This window comes from Lissotriton helveticus, chromosome 5_1, assembly GCF_964261635.1.
Source record: "Lissotriton helveticus chromosome 5_1, aLisHel1.1, whole genome shotgun sequence".
In the NCBI taxonomy this organism is placed as follows: Eukaryota; Metazoa; Chordata; class Amphibia; order Caudata; family Salamandridae; genus Lissotriton; species Lissotriton helveticus.
In genome coordinates, this window is record NC_136065.1 from 1,283,906,514 (window position 1) to 1,283,930,923 (window position 24,410).

General features: G+C 43.0%; 1 protein-coding gene across 2 annotated transcripts in view; it reads right to left on the bottom strand.

The window, feature by feature from the left end:
- The window catches only part of CYB5R1 (cytochrome b5 reductase 1), a 166,892-nt gene that overhangs the window by 122,081 nt on the left and 20,401 nt on the right, over positions 1–24,410 (bottom strand). The window contains exon 1 of one of the 2 annotated variants that reach the window (XM_078644110.1): positions 7,068–7,187. The exons of the other annotated variant lie outside the window; for it this stretch is intronic. Coding sequence (XP_078500236.1) covers positions 7,068–7,097 — 30 coding nt within the window. The 5' untranslated portion in view covers positions 7,098–7,187. Of the gene's footprint in view, positions 1–7,067; positions 7,188–24,410 lie in introns of those variants that run through there. 2 annotated transcript variants of the gene reach the window in all.

A 24,410-nucleotide genomic window follows, 5' to 3' on the forward strand; every position in this document is an offset into this window, starting at 1 on the left:
TATCTCCTCCCACCTCTCTAGTTGCAGATGCAGTCATTCAACCAAGGGATGACTCAGACAACCTCCTGGGGGCTCCCCAGCCCCTGTCATCCTCAAACCAGACAGTCAATCCACAAGCACGCCCAGGCACTCCTGGAGCCAGGCTCCAGCCAATCACGTGCCAGCAGACTCACTACACATGCCAACCCATGTCTAGAAGTGGCACTTCTACACTAGACACATTCATGCCGCATACATCATTACGCAGCATTCAATCTCACGAGTTCGCACATACCAAACTCGACCCTGCACTCCCCACACATCAGGAACTACCATGGTCACACATATTCCCCATGCATTCCTATTGGAGGGCAGGTCACTCGCACACATACACAGAGAGCTCACGCACTTTACACTGCACCACGGTGAAAAAGTGTGCAAAGGCCTAAAATCACCAACACCAGGTTCCAGAAACAGGCTAGGAAAAAGCATAAAGTTTCGGGGTGACCCTGCCAAAAAGGGTCAGGTCCAACAGACCTTATCTCGGTTGTTCTCTGGAAATGCCCCAGAATTTGGAATGCAATCCCTATTCATATCAGGACTAACCCTTCCTTCAAATAATTCAAATGCCAGCTTAAAGTGTTCTTCCTCAATCAAGCTCTCCCGAAATGACAAAGGTCCTACAATTTACCGATCCAACACTAACTGAGGATCCAATCACCATGATAAGACCAACTCCTTACAGCATCTTACTCTTGCCCCGCACATTACTCTCCCTGACTATTACCACCTCCACTACTACTCTGCATTCGAATGATACATGACTTATACCAAGCAATGACCCATCTTTGAACACTGTATGTATATTCCACTCTTTGTATAATCAACTGTTGTTCAAAAAATGTTGTAAAGTGCTCCGATACCTTCGGGTCTGGCTAGTGCTATATAAAACTCCTAAATAAATAAATCCAGCTGGAAGTCCCTCATTCATGACCGTACTGGCAACATCACAAACACTAAATACACAGTGGCATCCGCCACTCTCAGACCCACTTTCCATTCAAAAGGCATTTTTTAATTTGCCTCTGACTTTTGACCCCCATGGACGGATTTGCTCCAATATACAATAAACATCAGTGCATAATTAGACTGAGAAAATTAAGCATGTTGCTACAGGATAAGCCGCAATGAAATGGTGAGATTTCTTTTAATTTAGGATTAGGAAAAAGGGTGTCCACCCTTCCAGCATATTCTACTCCCGGAATTATGTTTAATTTCAATAAATTTTATTTATTATTGGCTGCGCATTCAGATGAAAATCATATTTAAAACCTCATACACCAGTTCCAGGACCTATAAATCAGACCCAGAAGTCTAATATTAAATGATCTGGATCTACCTCCCACCTCTTGTACACAGTCCCAAGCTACAAGTATAAAAGATTGACGGGACGGATCATTTCGAGCACAAGGCGCCCTGGCCTGAAATAAACGTCCACTTGATTTACCCTAGCTTCTAGTTCAACTCTAGTTTAGGAAGATTTTACAAACCTGGAGGCTCCTTGAGTACAGCTTGTGGAGAATTCGAACTTTCGGCACCCTTGAAATATAACATAAACCAGAGAGCAAATTCCAAATGTTTTCACCAGTAAGAAAAGAGAACGGTCATGCCACTCCCATGATAAAGCGGTTTATATATGACCGCCTCTACCTGCCTCTGTGACACGACTGCACTTCCACAGCCTCTCACACGGCTCAACAACACTGCGATCCAAAGCTCACTTGCCTCAAGGTTGCTCATCTGCCCTCATGAAAATAAAGTCTTTGCACTTGCTTCATTTGTTCCCATCTCCTGAACATGTCTTTATTTCACTGCTTTTCAAATTCGCCACCTCCCCCCCCCCCCCCCCCCCCTATACGTTGGTACCTCTATTTGATCCCAAAGAACAAAGATCCTTAATGTGAAAGTGCAGAGACAGCATAGCCTCCTGCATGTGCCACAAATCAGCCTGGACAGTGACTGCCAGAAACTGAATTCATAAGAATAAGGAGGGGTACCTCCCTCATGATTGTACAGGTAGTTGAGCTCCCACTAAGTTTTGAGCTCCCACTAAGTTATACAATCTAGCACCTAGAAGTAAAAACATATTTCGGAGAGGAATCTGGGCTTACCCTTGAAAGCATAGAACAGGTGAGCAGGCTTCCCTCAGATTAAATGCATGAGTTGGTTATAACAGCGCCAAACCAACATTAAAGGCAAGGCAAAAACTCAGATAAAATTCGTAAATTGGCTTGAGAGTATCTAGGGTTATTAAAAATGCCCAGAGAACACCCAGTGGTGCTAAAATCTATTGCAAGTCAATGGGACGCAGGAGGTAAGTACCCTCCTTGACAGACCAGAAATGATAGGGTGAGGTCGAGTAAAGGCTAGAGCCTCACACCAGTCAGATTTTGTGGAGGACCAGCACTCAAGCAACCTTTACCGATGACTAGTACATCACAGTCAACAGTTTTAACTTTGAGCTTCGAAACTTTTTCAGAGCTCCAAATCATTTAGTGATATAAAGCTGGAAGCTGTGGTCAAGCAGAGCTTCTTTTTGCAGATCCACAGTAACTGTAAACTAAATGCCTAAAAACTCCAGGTGGGAAAACCCTTTAAATCTTATGCACTAAGTTTGCGCCTTCATTGGGTAGCACTGGCACCTTTTTTAGTTGTCCAGGTATCAGAACATGTCTATGCCGGGAACACAGTCAAAAGCCCCTTTCTACTGGCCGTCTTGGTTTTTTAAAGGTCAGCAGAGTGACTCTATTCTTGGACCTCTTATGTTCTTCTCTAATCTAGGTGGTATTCTGGCTTGAAGGTGGTAAAAGCAGATATTTATAAAACTAAAAAACTTACAAAACTACCTTGTTAATGTTTGGTGAATTTCCATAGAAATCTCAGAAGGACATTTCCATGCATTCCCTTCTATCTTTGGACCAAATGGAGCGTGATCTAGGCTGTTTTGCTAATGGCTGGGTTTAATCTGAAGTGACATGGTGGGTAAAAAAATAAAAAGATCGATTGGGATGCGGCCCCATTAGTTACCACTGGCTGGGATTAATTCAAGTATTCAATCTACCACTTTTTTGCATTCCTCAGTGTGATGCTCTAAGTGCTACAAGTATGTCCAGCTGTGGGTACTATGCTCACTGCGCACCTCGAACCAAGCTGCACTCGACTAAAGAGGTTCAATTAGGCCAAAACCGAGTTACTATTGTTCTGTCAAAAGGTAGGACTTTTTTTTATATGGCTGAGCTCTGCTTCCCTTCTTTTGGCAAATTGACTAGTCTGTCAGTTACAGATTATTTAATCAAGGCCTCTTGTCTTCTGTTCACCCAGAGGCAAGTGAGTTAAACAACCCTTTTGTTACTTGCAGCACTGGTTGAATCCTGCGGGGTGAAGGTGATCTCCTATGCGGATGACACCCAACTGGTGTTCTTTTTTGAGGAACAATCAGAGGCTGCATTTGCCAACTTTAGATGGTGCCTGAGTAACATCTCGGCTTGGATGACCTAAACTTGCCTCAGGCTGAACTTGGATAAAACGGAGGTGCTCTTCTTCAACCAGCAGTCGCCGCCACCCGCAGCGCTATGGTGGCCACACAAACTGAATCCCCCTCCTGAGCCTATAGACTCGGTGAGAAACCTGGGATTGAGAATTGACAACAAGCTCTCTTGTAAGTCTCAGATTAGGTAGGTCTCCTCCTCCTGTTTTGGGAAGCTACGAACTCTGAAGAAATTCCTCCACTTCCTCCCATTGGAATGCAGACGGACGATAGTCCACGCCCTAATTACATCCCACTTGGACTACACTAACTGTCTCTATCTTAGACTCCCCGCCTATCTGACCTGCAGACTGCAAATATTTCAGAATGCTGCAGCTCGATTGATTTGCAAGGTGCCATCCGCTACTCCATCACTCCCCACCTGAGAAACCTTCATTGGCTGCCCTTCATCAGGTGCATAGAATTCAAGGCATACAGAGCCACCAGGGGCTGAGGTCTGGCTTACCTGAGAGTCAGACTCCAGCATTACCATCATGACCGGGCCTTGAGATCCAACCGCCAGCGGCTCCTCGCCATTCCCCGGTTTCGCAAGGTGAGGACAGGCAGAAGAGCATTCGTGGTGCGAAACTATAACACCTTACCACTCTCCCTTTGCCTAACTGAATCAGAACCGGCTTTCCAGCGAGCTCAAAAAACCTGCATCTTCAACAGCTCCTAAACCCCAGCGTTCCGGTCTCAGTAAACTGCCCTAGTGCTGGGACACCTCCGTTGGGGGTAGCTGCGCGCTCCATGAAACCCTAACTAAAGAGGTGCCAAGAAATGAAGGACACAATGTCTGTAGCCCACACGGTGGTAGCAAGGTCCAACAGAAAAGTCACCAGAAAGAACAACAGTGGTGAGCAAATTAGCGTGATTGTGCAAGAATGCCTCATGCCAATTGTGCAAATGCTGTTCACAGGGGAGTGCTGTGCATCAACACAGCGAGGTGCAAGTGGCAGCACAGAGCCATGCTCTGCCACAGTCATTTGGGGATTCTTGGGCTAGGCCAAGGAGTGGCACAAAATTGAGCTGTAGAAGGGGGACACATTCATGAGGTGGGCACAGCCAATACAGGGTTAACAGGACAACATGTGGGGCACTCAAAGAATGCAGCCATGCACACAAACATTGAATTAAGTATATAGAGGCACAGTCAACTCTTCACACAGAGACACTCTTCATATCCTACCCTGACAGAAGCACATCCTCCATAACCCTGCAGTCAAAAGGGCACATCAGTCACCAGTGCACACATACTGGCACATCTTTCACTCTAAGACTGACATGTCCCTCACACTTTACTCCCAACTATCACTCTACACTCACACAGGCACGCCTCACCGTTTACTCACACAGGCACGCCTGGTGCTTATATACCACAATTAAATGCTGCAAGGACAATGCAGTGATGTACACACTCGCAGCATTCAGTTCTAATCTTTCACAAGAAGGCTGCAGGGCTCTCTCTTGGCGCATCAGGCAGATGAATCAAACAGTTTAACCCATTCTGTGTCTATAGGAAAATGTGTTCGTACATCTGGCCCATATTGACCGCTGACACTTTCACTAGCATGCTTCAGTTCCAACATCCTTCAGTTCCATACTCGCACTCATTTTACTCACATCGTTCAACACATGCATAAGCACACTTGCAGCTTGTAGTTCTTGGTTGCCCAGTATCACAGGGCACTCGGGATAATCCTTTTTAGGTCCTCCAGCACAGGGCTCAGGTGTGCTACTCAATATTTACCTTGTAGGTTCTTGGTCATCCTGTTCATTTGCTTATTGTGGAACACGGTTGCCTTGGGGCGCACAGCTCTGGCTCAGCCTAGGAGTGGTGAACACCTGTCGGGGAAGCTCAACCCCGGGTGAAAGACTTGGCCAAGTCGGTAGCAGATCTGCACATAAGCTACTTGGTGAGGGAGCTCCTGCTGTATTTCCGGAGTGGAAGTGGATGGCTCTCAGTCTGGCTTCCATGTCTTATGAGCCTTATTCTAGACTCTCGCTCCCTAGCCCCCCCTGTCCTCTCAGTGCCGCCCTTGCAACGCAGCTCCCAAGCCCCTATTCATGTCACTTGTACATCAACTCTCACTGGTTCGCCAACTTTCAAAGCTCGCCAATGTACCAGCAGGCAGGGAGTTGGCGGGCTCCCAACATCAGCACTGCCTGATAGAAAAGCATTTGCCTGCATGGAAGTAGCACAACCAGCTCCTGTCTCACAGTTCCACCGTAAGTGATGTTTCTGCGTAGTTAATGTCTTGAACCTACCTCGTTGGGTTTGTGGATCGGGATCCTCTATTAAAATAAGTTTGAACGCCACCCACAGTGAACCCTTGTATGGTCACTGAAGGAAATTACCTCACTGACCACCACTTTCTCCACAGGAGCCCTAGGGGCGGAGCTTGGACATTAAGATGGGGAGGGGTGAGCTTCAGATTTCCCAACAATCCTGCTGATGCAAAAGACATTATACAAGAAGCAGACTGCAGGAGAGGGACTTGAGGGCAGTAGAAAGGGAGACAAATGCAGATTGATATAAGTACTAAGTAAGAGGAACACAATATTTTGTAAAATAACCAACATTTTGAGGATTTCCAAAACAGAGATGAGTGTGTGTGTGTGTGTTTTTGTCAGTGCGTGCATACAAAAATCCCAAGTGAAATCCGACAGGCACCTCATCATACCAGACTGAAAGTACCTGTATTCAACTATTCATCAGAAAATACATTTATTAGGGGGGTGTAACACCCCAAACACGCCCATGAAGCTATGCCCATGAGGAGCACAGAGAACGTAGATTGCCTCTGCCAGGAGTAGTTTTATCTGAACTTCATGGGAAAGAAAGGTTTGCACACACTGTTGCTTCATTACACTTGAATGCAGTGAAGGTAAACACCTTGTGAGTCAATAAAATGGGCGCATTAGGATTCTAATCTCAGCAGTCTATTCACCAAACAGGATAGAGCAACACACAATGGAACGACTCAGCGGCAGCCCAATGAATCATTACCATCCGTAAAGAAACAGATCAACATGTAGACGGGGGCAGAGCCTTGCTTTCTATACTGCTTTTTAATCATCTTCTTTGGTCATTACATACGCTCAGGCACCCAATTTAGTAGACTAAAGCCAGACCTAAAAACCAAATGGAAATCAATATACGAGAGGCACCCCTGCTTTCTTTCCTTAAGGAAAGCGTGTCTGCACGTATGCATCCATGCAGCCCAAAGGGTTTCTGGGTGTCTCCTTTGCCATCCACTAACCTGCGCCAAGAAGGTGATTTAATTTGAGAAGACAGCAAACACACTATAGTGCACTTTATCCCACCTTGAATAAGACAAGAGTTTCTTTAACGACAAGCTTGCAAGTTTTGACCACACATTTCTCAAGAATATTACCAACGCGTATCATTCCGTTTGTTTGTTGTAAAACAAACAAAATCCCAGTGTACCAACAAAGGGCCCCTGCTGCTTGCACTTTCCCTGTATTAAGAACGTCTTACCTTTGCCACCGCAGGAGCACAGAAGGTCATGGCTTCTATTGGTCTGTCCCTTTGGGCTTGCAGTAGGTGCACGGATTCCTGAATCAGAGTGGGAGGCTGAGGCTGTACACTCTCCAGGGCCGGGGCTGTAGACTGGACCCGGCTGGCAGACCCGCCCACACTCGATGCCGCAGCCAGGGGTGTGTCGAGGGATGTCCCCGTGGAGTCAGTCTACTGGAAGCATGGCTGTCTAATCTGTAGAGCAGGGACGGACCTGCCCACGGGGACTAGGAGATGACATTCTGGAAACCTGCCACCGGCCAATTATACAGTGGCAGCCAGGGACCCTAACCACCTGACACAAAGAGCTCTCTGAAGTGAACGTGTATAGAAATGGAGCCAGGCAACCCTCAGAGGAGGCTCAGAAAACACTCTGCCCCGGTGCAATGCACCATCACCAACCCCAAGACAGCCAACACAACATCCTCAAAAGAGAAACTAATTACTCTGAGGGGACGACACTAGTCTGCGGGGTGCAGTGACAAAGGTGACAGGCGTCGCGGATTAGCCAGGGCAGTCTCAGGTTTTCACTATCTGCTGTGGCAAATTTGACTTAACTCAGCATGAGGGCAATTTTTCATGTGCTCCCGACAAAATTAGGGAGCAGCATACACATGACACTGTGTGTAAAAGTTGCATTTAATTCCCTTAAGTGCCCAACTGTCTGTTTTCTGCGTTAGTGGTGCTGTCAATTAAGTCATTCTATGCCTCGAGCTCGGTCAGTGCAAAAGTATAGCCCTACTTCTATGTTTGAGGAATGTTTTTCAAAATCTGATCGTCTCAGCGATTAAAGGGAATCCAAAATAACCATGGTGTGCCTGGCTGTAGACATAGACGAAGAAGAATCATTGTAATGGTGAGGGAACTCTCTGTGATGCCCCTCAGTGATGCTTATGTTTATGGATTAACATAACAGGATACAGTAACTTTTGATCAGCGTTTATGTCTGTACTTTTAAAGTCAACCTATTACTCCTCCAAGTTGGTCAAGACAACTACAGCAACACTATGACTAAATAATACCCAGTAGAACTTGGATAGTTTATCAGGCAATGCTCAGAGGGGAAACCGGGTTACAGTAGGAACTATCTGGTTATGGTATTTTACTATCCAGGGCCTTTAGCCCCAGAAGGAAAGTAGTGTCAATATCACACAGCTCCATTCATAAGACTACTGCCATCATTCTGCAACTCAACTTGTACCGCATAGTTCAGGTAATTGCAAAGATATGTTCTTTTATAAAGCTAATTATGGTTAATAAATAGATTGTTGCAAACTTGGATCCGATTTTAATCAGTGCTAACAAGCACAACTAAGACTTTATGTGGGCATAGGGGAACACATCCCATCACCTTTGGGGCTGGATGGTTTCAGGGGATTGTCACAATGGTACAGAACAAGTCATCAATAGGGTCATGTAGGCTCTGGGAGCTGGCAGAGGCAGTAGCCCTGGTGCAGTGATACTTTCCTACTATTTCCTACCTGGTGCTTTCTTGCTGTTTCCTACCGCTCTGCCCAAGGTCGGAGTAGGTGAGATCAACATCTCTAAAGCTACCGAACAAAGGATGATCAATGAAGACTGGAGACGGACACATACTCTATGCCGGTGGAGTTTACAAGACGTTGGGCTGTGGGCACAATGAGGCAAACAGCCATACTGTATTTGTTTATTTATTTATTATTGCTGATAGCAAATGTATGTCCATGTGTTCAGTAAACAGTTGTTTCAAGGGCTTCAGAGATGTTAACACACCACAGGCTGATGGATGAGAGTGAAGTGGCAAAGCTGTAAAAAGCACTCAGAGAGGCATCGAACAGTAGTGCCATTCAGTGGACATGTCTGTGAAAGATCCCTAGGCTCATTATCACCCCCAGCATCTGAACCCATCACTTCCCAGGACACCAAAATCCAGATACAGAATAGTTTGTGGTTTTACAATCTACACATATTCCAGTTACACTCAAATGATGTTAGGCCTAAAGGGTACTTTCACTAATACTGCATCCTGACACTGCTTTGGTACTATGCTACCATCTGCCTCTCTGAAATTAATGGATTAAACATTGTGTTATGTATGGCTCTCAAAGAGAGCCATCAGCGTGAATAACTGGATTCCAACGTCAGTAATTCACCGCTATGAGGTAGCAACTATGGATTACAAAAAATCATAAAGAAATTCCAGGCTGCTCTGGCTGGGCTCTCAGAATCTTTCATAACAGCGCTGGAATGCAGGGAGCATAGCTGCTGGAGCAGAGGAAAGTGAAGGCACAGAGAGTGGTACGGGTGAGGCCAGATACTTATTTTAATACATTCGGAACAGGGAAAAGAGGCCATGTTATGTATGGCTTCCTATTACACCTCTATAGCAGCTGAAAGCAGGGGCATAGGATTTTGGCAGCCTAGACACCATAAAATTATAGATGGGTAAAAAGTGAAATATGGGGATGTTTTTCATCTCTGCGTTCTGAGCAGTGCTTAATTTGAGCCGGTGCTTAATAACGGTCCACCACATGGTGGCACTGTGTCTAATTTTGAGATGAGCACACCAATTGTGTTTAATAATTCAAAATACATTAAAAATCACAATTCAGATGATTCCACACTATTCTCGTAGCTTAGGATGGCTGGGAATAGTCTGAATTGTCACACTGTATGAGTGTGATGGCTAGCAGTTGTGATGGTACTGTTATTGGCAGCGCTTCAGTGACCACCTGAGAAGGGCCCTGGCATGCACTTATTTATTTTATTTTTTAACAAATTAAGCAGTGATTCCGAGTGACATAATAGACAACTCTAGTTTATCTCTTGTGGTCTATTTGATGTCACTCAGAACCTGCTGGTAAAAAACATCCCAGGAAGACATTTTTACTCATTTATAATTCCATATATTATAATGTTCACCACTGCGAAAAATGTAATCTATAGTAGTGCAAATATATATCACTCCACTGTTCCTGTTAAAGGTCCTAGCCACTTGATTCCCCCACCACTTGTGCAACCCTGGCCACCAACCACTACCTCCCCTCTACCACTTGTAATAAGACCTCAGGGAGGTTGTACAGACGGATCCGGGGGAATACCGAGGTGTGCCATGAGCGCCTGTGTGCAACCACCTTCCACTTCGCATCCTCCCCTGGCAGACCGCCGCAAAACAGCTAACAGTGGCAAGATGCATTTTACAAAAAGTGAAATAGATTAAAACAGACTTTTTAGTTTGGAAGATTTCCCAAAAGTGAAAATGGACAATGCATTGCAACTGTGTACCCTTCAGTAGAAAAGAAACTACACGTCGCACACATGTTGAGGAAAATCTTTTCTGCATTAGTTTACTTTTTAATTAAAATAAGCCTATCATTTACATCCAACGATACTTCATAAAGGAATCAGTCTGCATGCTTAAATAATGCATTTACCTTGTTTTGAGTCATTTATATTGTGTCTCAGAAGTTGCTGGTCATGTTTAAAGGAACTTCAGTTCAGTAATTTCATTTCCTCCGTTAGCAACCCTACTCAGGGCTCGAGTCGGGGTACCAGGCGGGTGGACGGCGTACCCCCCACTTATTTTACAGGGAACTCGAGAACTATAAACTGCAACTGAGTGCAAGCCACCTTTCGTGACGTCACTTCCTGTCCTGACGTCAACACCCCCCCCCCCCACTTCTTTTTTTAGGACTTGTGCCCTGACCCTACTCATGATTTGTACTCTTACACTCCTCAGCTTCACCAGGAACTTTCGCATTTATCTGTATCAAAAATCCGTATTTCCTTTAATTGGCCGCTGTCTGATTTACATTATGTCCTTCCAGTATCCTGAGGTCTGCTAGGTCCAAATGCTAGCCATGTTTTAATTGATAGCAAATACTGGTGTGTATGCACAACAACAACTTGTGTCCTTTCTTATTACATGGAGGTTTGCTCACAAGTCATTGTGGGCTGTTAACTAAAAAAGATGCAGCTTGTGCATTACTTTTTAGAGATTTACAAAAAAGGTATTGGCCCCTAAATCTGTAAGTATGATAGATTTTTGTGTGTATGTCCATCCTTAAATTGACAGATGTTCACACCAGCATGCATTTACCAATTTACAATTTGGGTGAAAGTGCAAATGCGCCTTATTTTTCTAAAAAACATTTCTCAATCTGGAATATAGTTTTTCATGTAGAAAAATAGCAAAATCGCTTCACGTTCATCCCCATACAGTGCCAAGATTTAGGGGTGTATGGTGTTTTTACATCTAATATCTTTACTTTTGAAGCAATCGTGACATCCACGATTTAGCTTAAGATGTTTACAGGTAAAGCGTGGATTGCGCCATTGTAACCAAAGTAAATAAAGAGACAAAGGCTTGTGACCGCTTCAGCAATCATATAATTTGCAATGCAATAGTAGTTGCCTTACTGAAGGTTTGAGCTGTTGGGGTTGCATTCATATTAGCAACGCAAATGTCTCAAACTTTCAGTAATGTGAGTCCTATTGCATTGCAAATGCTTGTTTTTCTTAGACTACAAAAAAAACACCTGGAGATGGCACAGCGGCTAGCACCTTGTAAATGCTAATTGACAGTGGCATCTGCCGACATGTCCGCGTGCAGCTTCGGGCGCCAATTGGCCGCACTACTTCCACTGGTGCACTATGAATAACAGAGAATTTGATTCATTTTCCAAACCATTTTTTATGACTGATGGACAAAGCAAGAGGTATTTTAACACGTATTTACTTCTTCCAGGATCGGGAGCCTTGATCAATTACATATAAGGATGAAAAACGTGCCATCAGTTAGATGCTGAATCAGCTCTGCATACGAGAATTAAAAGGAAGACGTCTGTGTAGACACAGTGCGGGCTAGTTTGAACCATGCCTGGGTAGGCCCAATCATGTTTCAAGTTTGTATTTATTGTAGGCAGCAGGTCTCACAGTGGCCTAAGAATCTGTCCCCACTCCCAACGAAATGAAGCTCTGGTTTGCTTTTCTTCTCCATTTTCGTCTCTAAAACGTATTCACTCACGAGTTTCTGAGAATGTCACTTTTTCCAACCGTCCACAGCCGGAAATTTCAGATGCCATTAGACCAGCTGGAACTGACTCACAAAAGAGAGAGAGAGGGAGAGGGGGCGAGAGAGGGAGAAAAGGATGGAGAAACAGAGAAACAGACAGGCCCGCGTAAGAAGAAATAACATACACAATAGCCGATGACACATCAGGAGGCATCACGTTATTGATTTGTTAGGATGATAATGTAAATCACTTGTATAAGGAATGTGCACCTGGCCAAGAATTTACCCCGTTAGTGCAGGCACATTGATTTATTATGCAAAAAATACAGGTCTTAAACCATTTCATAAACAAATTAACTCGTACCTGTTTGATTTATACTGAACCAGAGATATACCGAACCAGATATAACTCCCTTACCCCCAATTTTCAGAAAAAGTTTCCAGGTTAGCTCGTTAACATTCTCATAAACCTGTTTTATGATCTTGTGGTTCAGTTCTGGCAGAGAAAAGCATAACGTTCTTGATCAGTCAAACTCTGGGTTGCTTTTCTTCCCTTTTTTATATAAAAAAACTGAACAAAGAGAACGCACCCTACTTTGCAAAACACATTTTAATACAATTAAAAAAACTAAGTATGTTTATTGGTCAGTGAACGCTGACGGATGGGAAAAATGGGTACACTGAAAGAGCTTAGCAGCAGCCAAACTCCGATCAGCTGTACCTGTAGTCGTCTCTTCGGAGACCCTTCTAGAGGTGCAAGTATAGAACCAGGCTGAAAGTACAAGAGCAGGTTTCAGTGCCAACTTTTTATCTCCCAAGCTTTGATTAGGATTCGTCTAAACTTATTTTAGCCATTCTGGAAATTCCATTTACAAACTTGTGTATTGGCATATCAGAGAGAGTGTTGGCTAGAGCCGGTTGCTTGAGAGCTGTCGCAGTCACTGTGATTGGGTGTAGTAAATTCATACTTCCGGTGAGTTGACAGGGTAGAGATCACAACAGTCACGAATTAGCAAGGTGGAGGTGTCACGCTGGAGAGGAGGTCAAAGCAGGGGGTATCCAGACAAAATTCATATTAGCCTAGAAGCTTATGATGTACAATGGAAGCTATATAATGACTCTGGAAATGGCTTGTTTGCCCGATCTGTGATCTTGCCTGGACGAATGCACAGATTCATGTGGCATATTAACTAGTTTTAACAATATAGTTGATAATACCCTGACCTCTACGAAGCGTAATAATGGGAAACCAAGGGTAGGTTGGTTTGATTCTTTGTGCACCGAGTCTTTGCAGAAGCTTAAGAAGGCTCTATCTAGCAGGCCCAGAGATAGGGCGAGCATTATAATTCTCAGGGCCGCTTACAAGGGGCATTTAAAATGGTGGAAGTTGGAATTGCAGGAGGAAGCCTGGACTAATTTGTCTAAGGCCGTTGAATTATCGGACAGCAAATTATTCTGGGATACGGTCAATTGCCCATTTCTTAAGAGTGATGAAACCCCGTTCCTCACTGCTCTTGTCAGCGAGGATTGCTGGGTCGCTCACTTCGCTAGCATTTTTGACCCACAGAGGGTGACGGACCTGCCCCAGGTAGAGGCTGATCCATGGCCAATTGTTCCCCTAAATATCATGTCATGTATTCCTATAGGTTCTGAATCAATCCCCCTATTCCTGACCCTATTCTGGTTAAACTAACTATCAAGTTAACTAACAGTCAGCCCATGAGGCAAGAAAAGCCCCCATGATGCAGATACCGTTATCTGACGCAGTCACACTACGGCACAGGAACGTGTTATCTGATTAGGTCATAACGCTTGAGATCTAATTAGACAAGCGACATTCCTCCAGCCCCTGATAAGGCATACGACGTTCTCATAACAAATCAAACCTATGACAACCTGGAAAATCCGTGCGGCCATTGTTTTGATTTCACAGAGAACTTTAGTAAAGAATGTGCTAACGAGCAAGTCGTATGACATCTTTATTGACGTATCTATGTCCATCCTTACGTCAATCTCGGCACCTTTAAGGTATAAATATTGCCGATCTTGCCCTATGCAAACACACGCGTGGTGACGAGACGGAGCAGCCACACTTGCCGAAGCCGAGAGCAGGAGCAGACCCCGCTGGCAGCAGCCCCGCCTTCCTGACGCGCTGAGAGACGCGCTGCTATCTCAAGCCGAGAGACCCAGCACCGGCGCTTCTGGGCAGCCCTCGCAGGCAGCCTGGAATATCGAGAGCAGAGAAAGAGATACCATTCCTCATTCATCCTAAATTCCAGGTACAGAACTGAATAACCCCTCACAGAGAATTCTTTAGTTATTCACTTGGCAAAAACAAACTTAACTTAAACTGTAACTTTCTATTCCCGCCCACGCATTAGACTTAGGTCAGGTACACGGGGTAGGCGTATTTAGAAACACCAGTTGAGTACGTTTAGTCAAATGTATATGTGTATGTAAATATATTTTAATCATTTTAAACATCATATGGCTCAGAAACCATATCAATGTTTTTACAGTATTATTTTATACTATTGCTTTTAATGTATGCACTTTACTTAACTATAAGTATTGCAATAATATCGATCCATTTCTCTTGTACGAGAAAAGAGACTGATCAATAAATAACACCTTTTTATTGAACACGCCCGTCTCTTCCTTTTCTCTACAATCTGATGAGACTAAGAATGCACGTACTGACTGAGTAAAATAATTGCCTTGTGCTCACACGACTCTCGAGATTGACTCTTGATTAGGGGAGAGCAAAGTTGTCATGTTCTATGGTTGTCAGAAACTAAATCCCTTCTTGTCTAATCAGGGAAGTTAATTCCTCCTTGAACATTCGAGAAAGTTTCTAGCGAACTGTGAGCTACGCTGGCAAACCCAAAACTTAAGTCTAGTATCGACAGTAGTAGACCTAGTTAACGTCTGGTCTAGGCCTTTACTGCTGTAGGTATTATTCCAATGCGCAGAGCCTATTGGGAAAATAGGAACTACACTACATGGCGCCCAACGTCTGGAGTGGGTGAAAGGTAATATCCTCCAAAACCTCGCAGGAGGGAACTCCTATGTAAGGTTCTTGGTTTAGTCAACGTTGAAGGATACACTGTTCCAAAATATTGTGCATCTAATCTTTATTCCATTGAGAAACCTGATCTGCAAATAAACAAAATAACCTTTCTAACAGTAAAATGTCAGAAAGTGATGAAGAAAGAGAGGCAGTTAGATTAGCAACTGAAATCGCAGATGCTGATGCTACCATGCAAGCAGCAGACGCGGATATAATACTCATTCCGGTCATCAAAAGAAAATCTATAACTCTAAAACTTATAGAAAATGGACTGACACCTAGAGGTGGCACAGTCATATTCGTAATTGAGGCACACGAATATCGGCAGACAGAGGTATACTATTCATGGATACATTTTCCAGCAGCAAATGCTGTAACAAAGTACTTCCACTATTACAAAATAGAGGAACCTCCTAATGAGTACACTCCTTTCGAGGAGGTGGAAGTACCACTCAAATTCCAAGAGCATTTGCTCTGATTTGATGGCGCCCTAAAACATAACAATCACATTACAAGGCTCGGTCCTTTAGGTAGACCAGGAGCAACGTGGCCGGTCTTGGCCGGATACACACCACACCCAGACATCGAAGGAATGTCTACAGGAGAGCTGTTAATACAGCTAAAACAATTACTAAAAATTCATAGACAATTAGTTCAGTATGTAATGCGGACTTCAACAATTCAGCCAGCGATTAAACTTCCACAGCTGACCCCTCACCAGGGGAACACAAATAAAATTACACCACAGAACATCCAATCCTGCCTAGGTAAAGTTCCAGCTAAACGGGAACAGAAACCATTCTGGTTGGCACAGAAAATCACCCAAATAGAGGCGGTGTTTCCTGACACCACCTCGATAGAAAAACACAGGATTCTGACTATATGTCTCCCAATGGGAATCGCACCACACATAGAGGACTGTGACACTTGGGGTACAGTCTTTGCTTCCATCTACACAAAAACGCACGGTGTTCCATCCATTTCGGTGATACCAGATGTGCTAAAACAAATTCAAGATGAATACGGTCCAGAACAAGCTTTAACTCTTGGTATGAAATTACTGAAAGACTTCAAGCAGGTCTCGGCTATATTATTAGCCAACATAAAAGGTGAAGCAGCAAATGTGGCAATCCGCCAGAGGTTAAAAGAGACAGATATAGCAGACCAACCAGCTGAAATTGCCAGAATCATAGAAAAATCCTATGAGGAACTAGGTAGAGATAGTTTAGGTGGAATACCAGTAAAACCGCAACTGACTGAAAGTCCAGAAAAAATATTTTTTAATAATAATTCACCAAAAAAGAACTGGGATGGAAACAAACAATCCAATCCAAAAGAAAAGAAATTCCAGTCCCGAGGAAGGTCTCCTAGGCGAAGGGAGAAATCTCCAAACCGAAGACAGAGGTCACCGCAGAGTGACCCCTCTGGGAATAGATATAACCTTAGAAATAGGGATAATATTAAAAAACCTGATAGATATCAAGACATTGACACACGTCCCTCTCAATCTTTTCAGAATTCCTCGCAGAAATCGGAAAGAAGAGGACGATCAGAACAAAGAGAAGAGCACGCCAAGTCCAAAGACAAGGAACCTGCACAACTAAAAAAGAAATTACAATTTCCAAAAAAGAAGGTAGCCAGTATCAAGGTAGTTAAAAATGCCGAGAATACTGAGGACACAACTGAAAAACGGAGAATGGGCTCAGACAATGCTAGACAGCGCAGCAGAGGTGAGCATAGCTCGCAAAGTCCTTATGAATCATCTGGAGACAGTGGACACGAATGAATACCTTCAAGTGGAAACTGCAGACACCAGAGTTAGCAAGCCCCACAAGATATACGAGATAACATTACGTATAGAGGGAGATAAGACTAGGAAAATAAGGGGACTATTTTGGGATAACCTCTCCAAGGGCTATGATATCCTTCTAGCTGAAAAAGACTGGCCACCAGAGTTTGTCAGGGAGTGCCCTCATGGCGAAGAAGTAATTATGCCTGCCTTCTCGAATCAAATCCCGATTCATAAAAAATACACACTTGCTAGAAAGTGGGCAGTGGCCTTAGCACCTGCTTTATATAAAAATCATGTAGGATGGGATGAGGATTCTCCTCCTCACAAAATCCAGTTAAAATCACAACCTACTGCACAAAAGCAGTACCCAATTAAGCAAGAAGCTAAAAAACAAGTAAATGAAATACTAGATCAGCTAGAATACCAGGGGGTGATTGAAACTTGCACCTCACAAATGAACAACCCTTTGTTTCCGGTCTCCAAACCAGACAATTCATATCGTCTAGTTTTGGATTACCGACACCTTAACACATGTTGCAAAACCTTTGCAGTGCAAAAGTCACACAGTGCTGCACTAATGAATAACATAGTGCGCAAAAAATACAAGACAACCTTGGACATCTCCAATGGATTCTTTTGTCAAAACATAGCACCAGAGAGCAGATATTTAACTGCATTCTCAGTAAATGGCACTCAAAAACAATTCTGTCGGTTAGCCCAGGGGTACAAGAACAGCCCGGGGGTATTCTCAGCGAGAGTAACAGAATTACTACAGCTATATGATAATGAAGCATTATCTTATGTCGATGACATTTACTTAACAGATGATGATTTGGATAATCACTTGAAAAAAGTGAACACCATAATACTTGGGTTCGCAGCAGAGGGTTACAAATTCAACTTTAAAAAGTCCAGAATTGCCCATCTGACAGTCCTATTCTTAGGATATGAGTTATCAAGTGAAGGTAAAAGCCTGGCAGACAATTTCCTAGAGAAATGTGCCGTAATCCAAGCTCCTAAAACACTAAAAAACCTACAGTCAATTCTAGGCTTCCTAAATTTCGGAAGAACATACATTGCAAATTACGCAGAAAGGGTCAAACCCCTTTATGATCTAATTAAACCAGACTTTAAAAGATCCAATTGGACTCAAACACACACAAAAATTTTGAGATCCTTACAAACAGACATGCTAATTAAAACAAAATTAGAAACACGTGATAACACACGCAATCTTGTGATTCGAGTCATCCCAGGGAGATGCGGATTCACATACCTGACTTCTAATGAAGGAGAAAAGGTACCAATTGCATTCAAATCACACTTATCCACAGAAGCTGAACAGAAATTCAGTAATACAGAAAAAATCATTCGCGCAGTTCAAACCGCAATAGCTAGAGAAAAAGACATAGCTGACGGTAGACATATCACAGTCAGAACAGCAGAATCAGCCTTTGAGGCACTAACAACACCGTGTAATTTACCAACAACAACATTGAATCCGGAATGGATACAATGGGTGAATTCAATCACAACGGACAAAGTATACTACTACTTTGATCCAGAACTAGAAGAATTAAAAAATCTAAAGTATGAAAAGACGTATCCTCTGCCAATCGACATTCTGCCTCTACGACATTACGCCTGTGTAATATATACAGACGGATCAGCACAACCCGCAGTAGGGGGTAAACAAGCTTACAGTGCTGCGTGCGCGATTGTTAAAGGTCGTTGGCACGAAGGGAAATTTAAACCAACCCTCACTAAAACACAATCCTTAGGAGATTGTACAGCTCAGCGAGCTGAACTACTAGCATTCAAGATGGCGCTTGAAAATACCGATCGAGAATTCCCCACACTCATAGTGTGTGATTCGTATTATTGCGTTCAGTCTTACAATGAATACTTGCAGATCTGGCTTCAGAACGGTTTCAAGGATGCGAAAGGTGGCACAATCAAGCATAAAATGCTCTGGGAACAAGTAGCTCTTTTACAAAAAGAACTACCAAAGACTCACGTGATACATACACTGAGTCATCAACGTGATGGCGTTCACGTTGCAGGGAATTCATTGGCTGATGAGGCCGCGAAGGCAGCTGTGCAAACGGCTTCCGTAGCTGCCGTCACCCGGTCAAAAACAAAAATAGACAGCGAAATATTACAAGCTGTCAGCGCTTCAGAAAAGGATTCGATAGAACCACTCCCTAAAGGCTTTCCAGTAAAATACTCATACATATCTGATGCAAACAATGTTCCTTTTGCTCGAATCCCTGGAGTGGGGGATAGGGCAATTCCAAACATAGGAACATAGGTTAGGACTAATAATAGCGGCACACGAAGGGCTTGCTTCTATTCATGCTGGCGTCTCAGCCACAGTATCATTATTAAAACAGAGATACTGGTGGCCACAAATGAGAAGACAAACGAGGAACTATGTTCTAGCATGTGAAATATGTCAAAAAATGAAAGTATCAACGGTGAGACGTCCAGCACAGACGCCCCTTCTAATCTCGGATAAACCATTAGCCTGTGTTTATCTAGACCACTGCGGTCCCTTACAAAGGGATGGTAACTATAAATATATCTTGGTCGCAGTGGATTCATGCACGAGATTCATATGGATGTGGCCCCAGCGAACGGCTGACGCCAGAACTGTTATAAAAGATTTGCGAGTCTTTATCGGCACATACGCAATTGGCATGCTGCATTCGGACAATGGTCCTGCTTTTAGCTCTCGGGCTTATAAGGAGGCCATGGTCAGCATGGGCGTGCAATTGCGGTACTCTTGTCCATTTCACCCTGAGGGGAACGGAATTGTTGAAAGAAAAAACCGTGACATAAAGCAATCTATAACGGCAAAGGTATTAGGTTCGGGAGCTGGGTGGGTCAAACATCTAATAAGTGTCCAACGTAGTCTAAATAACTTGCCAAGAAATTCTCTGAAGGGATTCAGTCCGTACGAATTATTATTTGGAACTAGAATGATAATCTCTGACCTTGATAGTCAGACTTCAGTGGTTAAAGAAAAAAGCTTTGATGTCAAAGACCGTTTGGCTATTTTGCAGGACTTAAACAAAACAAGAAAAGACCTGAGCAACATACAGTTGAAACAACAGCCAACAACCACTGAAGAACCACCACCTGTCCCAGCAAGACCTGTCTGGATTCCAAAAGTCGGGGATCTAGTCAGGGAGAAGATCGCGGTAAAGAAGGAATTTGGGCCTTCTTACAGAAAAGCAGTTCCTGTCTTGTCTGTCAACGGGACAAGATCAGTTGTACTACCGCCACTTGCTGGTAAAAAGGAGAACCGAGTTGTATCCATCGACCTGGTAAAACCACAACATGTGGCCGATAACAAACAGTAGGCCAAGTGGACTCCCAATAAGTAGCAGAACACCAAGGTTTGCTACCAGTACAGAGGTCCTAACAAAGAGGCTCATCACATTCGACACGCCTACAGAAGAACAAGAAGGACTATGCAACAATGCAATAGAACTCAGACCTCTGACAACCCAAATAAAAACATTTAGCAGAGACACACCAATCTACAATGAAGTACCAAATGACAATGCAAGAAACAAAAATCCTGAAGCAATTGGAACAATTGACAGAACTGCATCCGGGTACTTCATCAACTTCGATGATTCCTCTGAAGGCTTCAGTGAATCAAAGACACAGCCATCATCAAAATCCTTTAAAGACAAAGCTAAGGAACTTTTGAACCAACTGAAAGAAACATATCTGATTTCTCCATGGATTGAATTTTGGGTGGGTTTTGGTGCATTTATCCTCATACTTTGGCTCATCATGGTATTTACTTTGGGACGCTTCATTGAGGGAAAATATGCTAAAATGGACACAGCAAGCCAGAACATCAACTTGGTCCTCAAACCACACACATCTTCACACGTCGAGAAAAGAGAACTTTCTTCAGCCAACTTCACAGCCAATCCGATACCTGGTGGGGTAGCATGGGACAACACTGACTATGACATTTATGGTCCGGTCGAGATCCTGAAATATCCACACCAAATCAAGATCTCCTTGAGTGACTTTGCAAAACCAAACTCATTTGCTGATGATTGGGACTTCGAAAGCATTAACAACATGATGTCTGATCTAGTAATGTCTGCTAAATTTACAAAACACGATTATTTGCAAGGTTCTACAAATTATGATAGTATGTATTGCTATAACCACTATGGTAATCATTTTTTGCATAAATCTGCACAACCTAGAAATGTTTTAAATTATAATCAATAGGAACATTGTGCAACACCTCCAAAAGGGAGCTCAAGAACTGTTTACGACAAATATTCATATTTTTCAGGTTTTAACACAAGTAATGCTGAAACATTTTATTATAAATTGTCAAACAAGACAGGGATGAAAACCATGATAACCAACACAAAGTTGATATATTCAGATTCATTCTTCGAAAAAATGAATACTTTTGGATTTGATTATTGGGACAAAAATGTTGATTTGAAAAGTGTTTGGGGTACAAAAGATTGGCAAGTACAGGGTATAGAAGCTTTGTTTAGAGCCTGCATGATCCCAGAACAAATGATATTTTTAAATGACACTGTTCAACAAACCACCTGTCTTGGCTTAGCCAAAATCAAAGATTTAAATAAACCGTCTATTCCAAAGCCAATAATGTTTAGCAATAACTCTGATACAGATGAAGAGATAGACGTAAACCATATATTAAACCAAAACAGAACACATCCTGATTGGAAACAATGGTTGATCTGGCCCACAGATACAAATAACTGTCAAGATAGATTCCTGAATAAAACACAGGGTTTCAAAATGACCAGGCCAGACCCTAGATATCCCCAAAGACATCACCCAGGGATAATAACAACCTACAGTGTGGGCAAATTATGCCTTCAATGGCTACAAACTTCCACACTGCCCGAAATTAAGCAACACCTAACTTTACTTACTGATGGTGCTGACTTGCGTGATTTCATAATGGGACCACGCAAACAGCGTCAAAAGCGTTTCATAGCAGCCTCTGTATATGCAGCATACAATGAGGCCTGGAAGGTTACTCAAATTGAAACAGCAGAGAGAATACGGGAAATTGACCGTATTAATTTGGAAAAATCACTTTCTGTAGTGGACAATGGGTTAATGACTCTGTCCTCCAGAATTTTTTCTTTGGACAGCATTGTGTCGTCAGCAATCGATATATTATCGCAAGACTTACTGTTATTACAACATGGTCAGTCACAATTGCGTTCTATTGTACAGCTTGGCTGGACGTTGCAAAATCTGCGTTCAGGCTATGTGCCTTGGCGTTTAATCAACACAACGTCACTATTCCAAATCTTTAACCTTACTGATAGACAAATCGGTATGGCGCAAAAGGGTGCTGATTATACAATCTTGAGCATTGAAAAACTAGAAAGATTACCAATGACAATGTCAGAACGACCTGTCAGTGAATGGATAATCCACGGAATCATAAATATTCCAATCTCAACCTTCAGGTTTCAATACTGCCAAAAATATATACAGGCTGGCATGTACGAGAAATTGGGAAAGGGGTACCTTAAAACAACTTGGAACCTGCCCTATTCACATGCATGTGTCAGTAATAAAGGACAGAAAGTGTTTCTTAGTGGCAACAATTGTGCTATGTCACTAAGCGGCACGCTTCTGTGTAACGGAATTAGTTTGCATGGAGCCTGTGAAGGGAATTCATACAACCTTTCATGTCACCAGCGAGGCGCACCTGCAACTGAAATAGAACCATTCTTTCAAAGACTCTATAATGGGAGTTACATTCTTATTGTAGACCGCAGATGTTGTAGTCTTATGCCCGGGACTCCTTATCTAGTCACTACGACGGCGAAGGTCAAGTGCTGTGGACGTTCTTTATTCCCCAGCTCCTTTCCAGACAGGGAGACAAGGGCATGGCCCAGTTTGAAAATTACTTCTATTCGAATAGATACTTTAAGCAGAATGAAAACAGTGCTTCTTCAGACGCCGACAAGGCTCACGTCATCAAAAGAAACGTATGATCTACAAGTCGCAAGGACGACTGCAGAGATACATACATTATTATCAACTAATTCCCCCGTACATTTCGCGGAAATCCTGAGCGAAATCTTAAATATTTCTGATACCACTGGGGTCTCAAAAGGTATTTAAGACAGTATTTTCGATGGCATTAACACCATTCAAAGCCATACTGGGTATTTTTCCAGATTTCGTCCATTCGATTTTTGGCGGACTTCCCCTGATCCTGGGACTAATTGCAGGAATCCTATTCTTAGTCCTTATTTTTCGTTATGGCAACCCATGTCACAGATCAAACTCTCGCGACAATGGAAGAAACGATCCTAGCCATTGGATACCGGGACCGGATATCAAAAATCCTGGGACTATCCCGGCTTAGAGACCTGAACATGACTTGGTTTCTATCATTTCGACCAATGTGGCAAAGATGTGTTTTACCTGTATTGAGATGTCTGCTATGCGGAGAAGAATGCGTGTTAGACACCTGTCTGACGCTACAATCGGATGCGCCAGTGGATGCGGATACATTGTTGGTTCCTACCAAGGTTCACGCTTTGTACTGCCCTCAAAGGCTGCCAATCCTGATGACGGCATTCCTGGAATCTTCACCACTACGATTGAAGAGTAGTGAAGTTCAAGATGAAAGCAGCATTGAACAGGTACGACCTTCTGTCAGCAATGCGATACAGAATGTCAATGCAGACAATCATGCGCACGAATGCATGGTTACCCCTATTTCCGACTTAGTGGAACTTTCCCATGAAGCTGTTGACAGTTTTTTCGAAAGCCTTAATGATATGATGTTCTCTCCGGAACAGAAATAGAGACTTTTGAGCAAGCTCGCACACGGCGTTCCCTGAATTCGGCCTTCAACTTTAAAAATAAAGTCACATGAACAATTCTTCCCACCAGTTCACGGACAACAATTTTTTAGCAGCCCCAAATTATTTTTCACAAATTTTTCGGGACACTTATCTTCTGCTTAAAGTAAGAAACTATTCCTAGAGAACTAAGATTTCTATTTTTAGATACTTTATGAACTTTAGTTGCCCGCTGGGATGTTCACAAATATTTTATTATGTGATGAAATGGTCTCGAACTTTCTTTCTGTATAGCCATATTAAGAGCCATTTCATGTGTATTTCTCATATACCAAATAAGCAATAATGTCTACAAATGCGTAGCATAGCTTAAGTGCATACAATATATATGACTGCAATTTTTCAGTATATTTGAAAATTTCAAAATGCATTTATGTATTTTGGGGTGGTAAGGTATACACTATACTCTATAGTATGTTGTACTATGTTATACTATGCATAGATTAGTAAATATGACCATAGTTAGCGTGGAGTGGGTGTCATGTATTCCTATAGGTTCTGAATCAATCCCCCTATTCCTGACCCTATTCTGGTT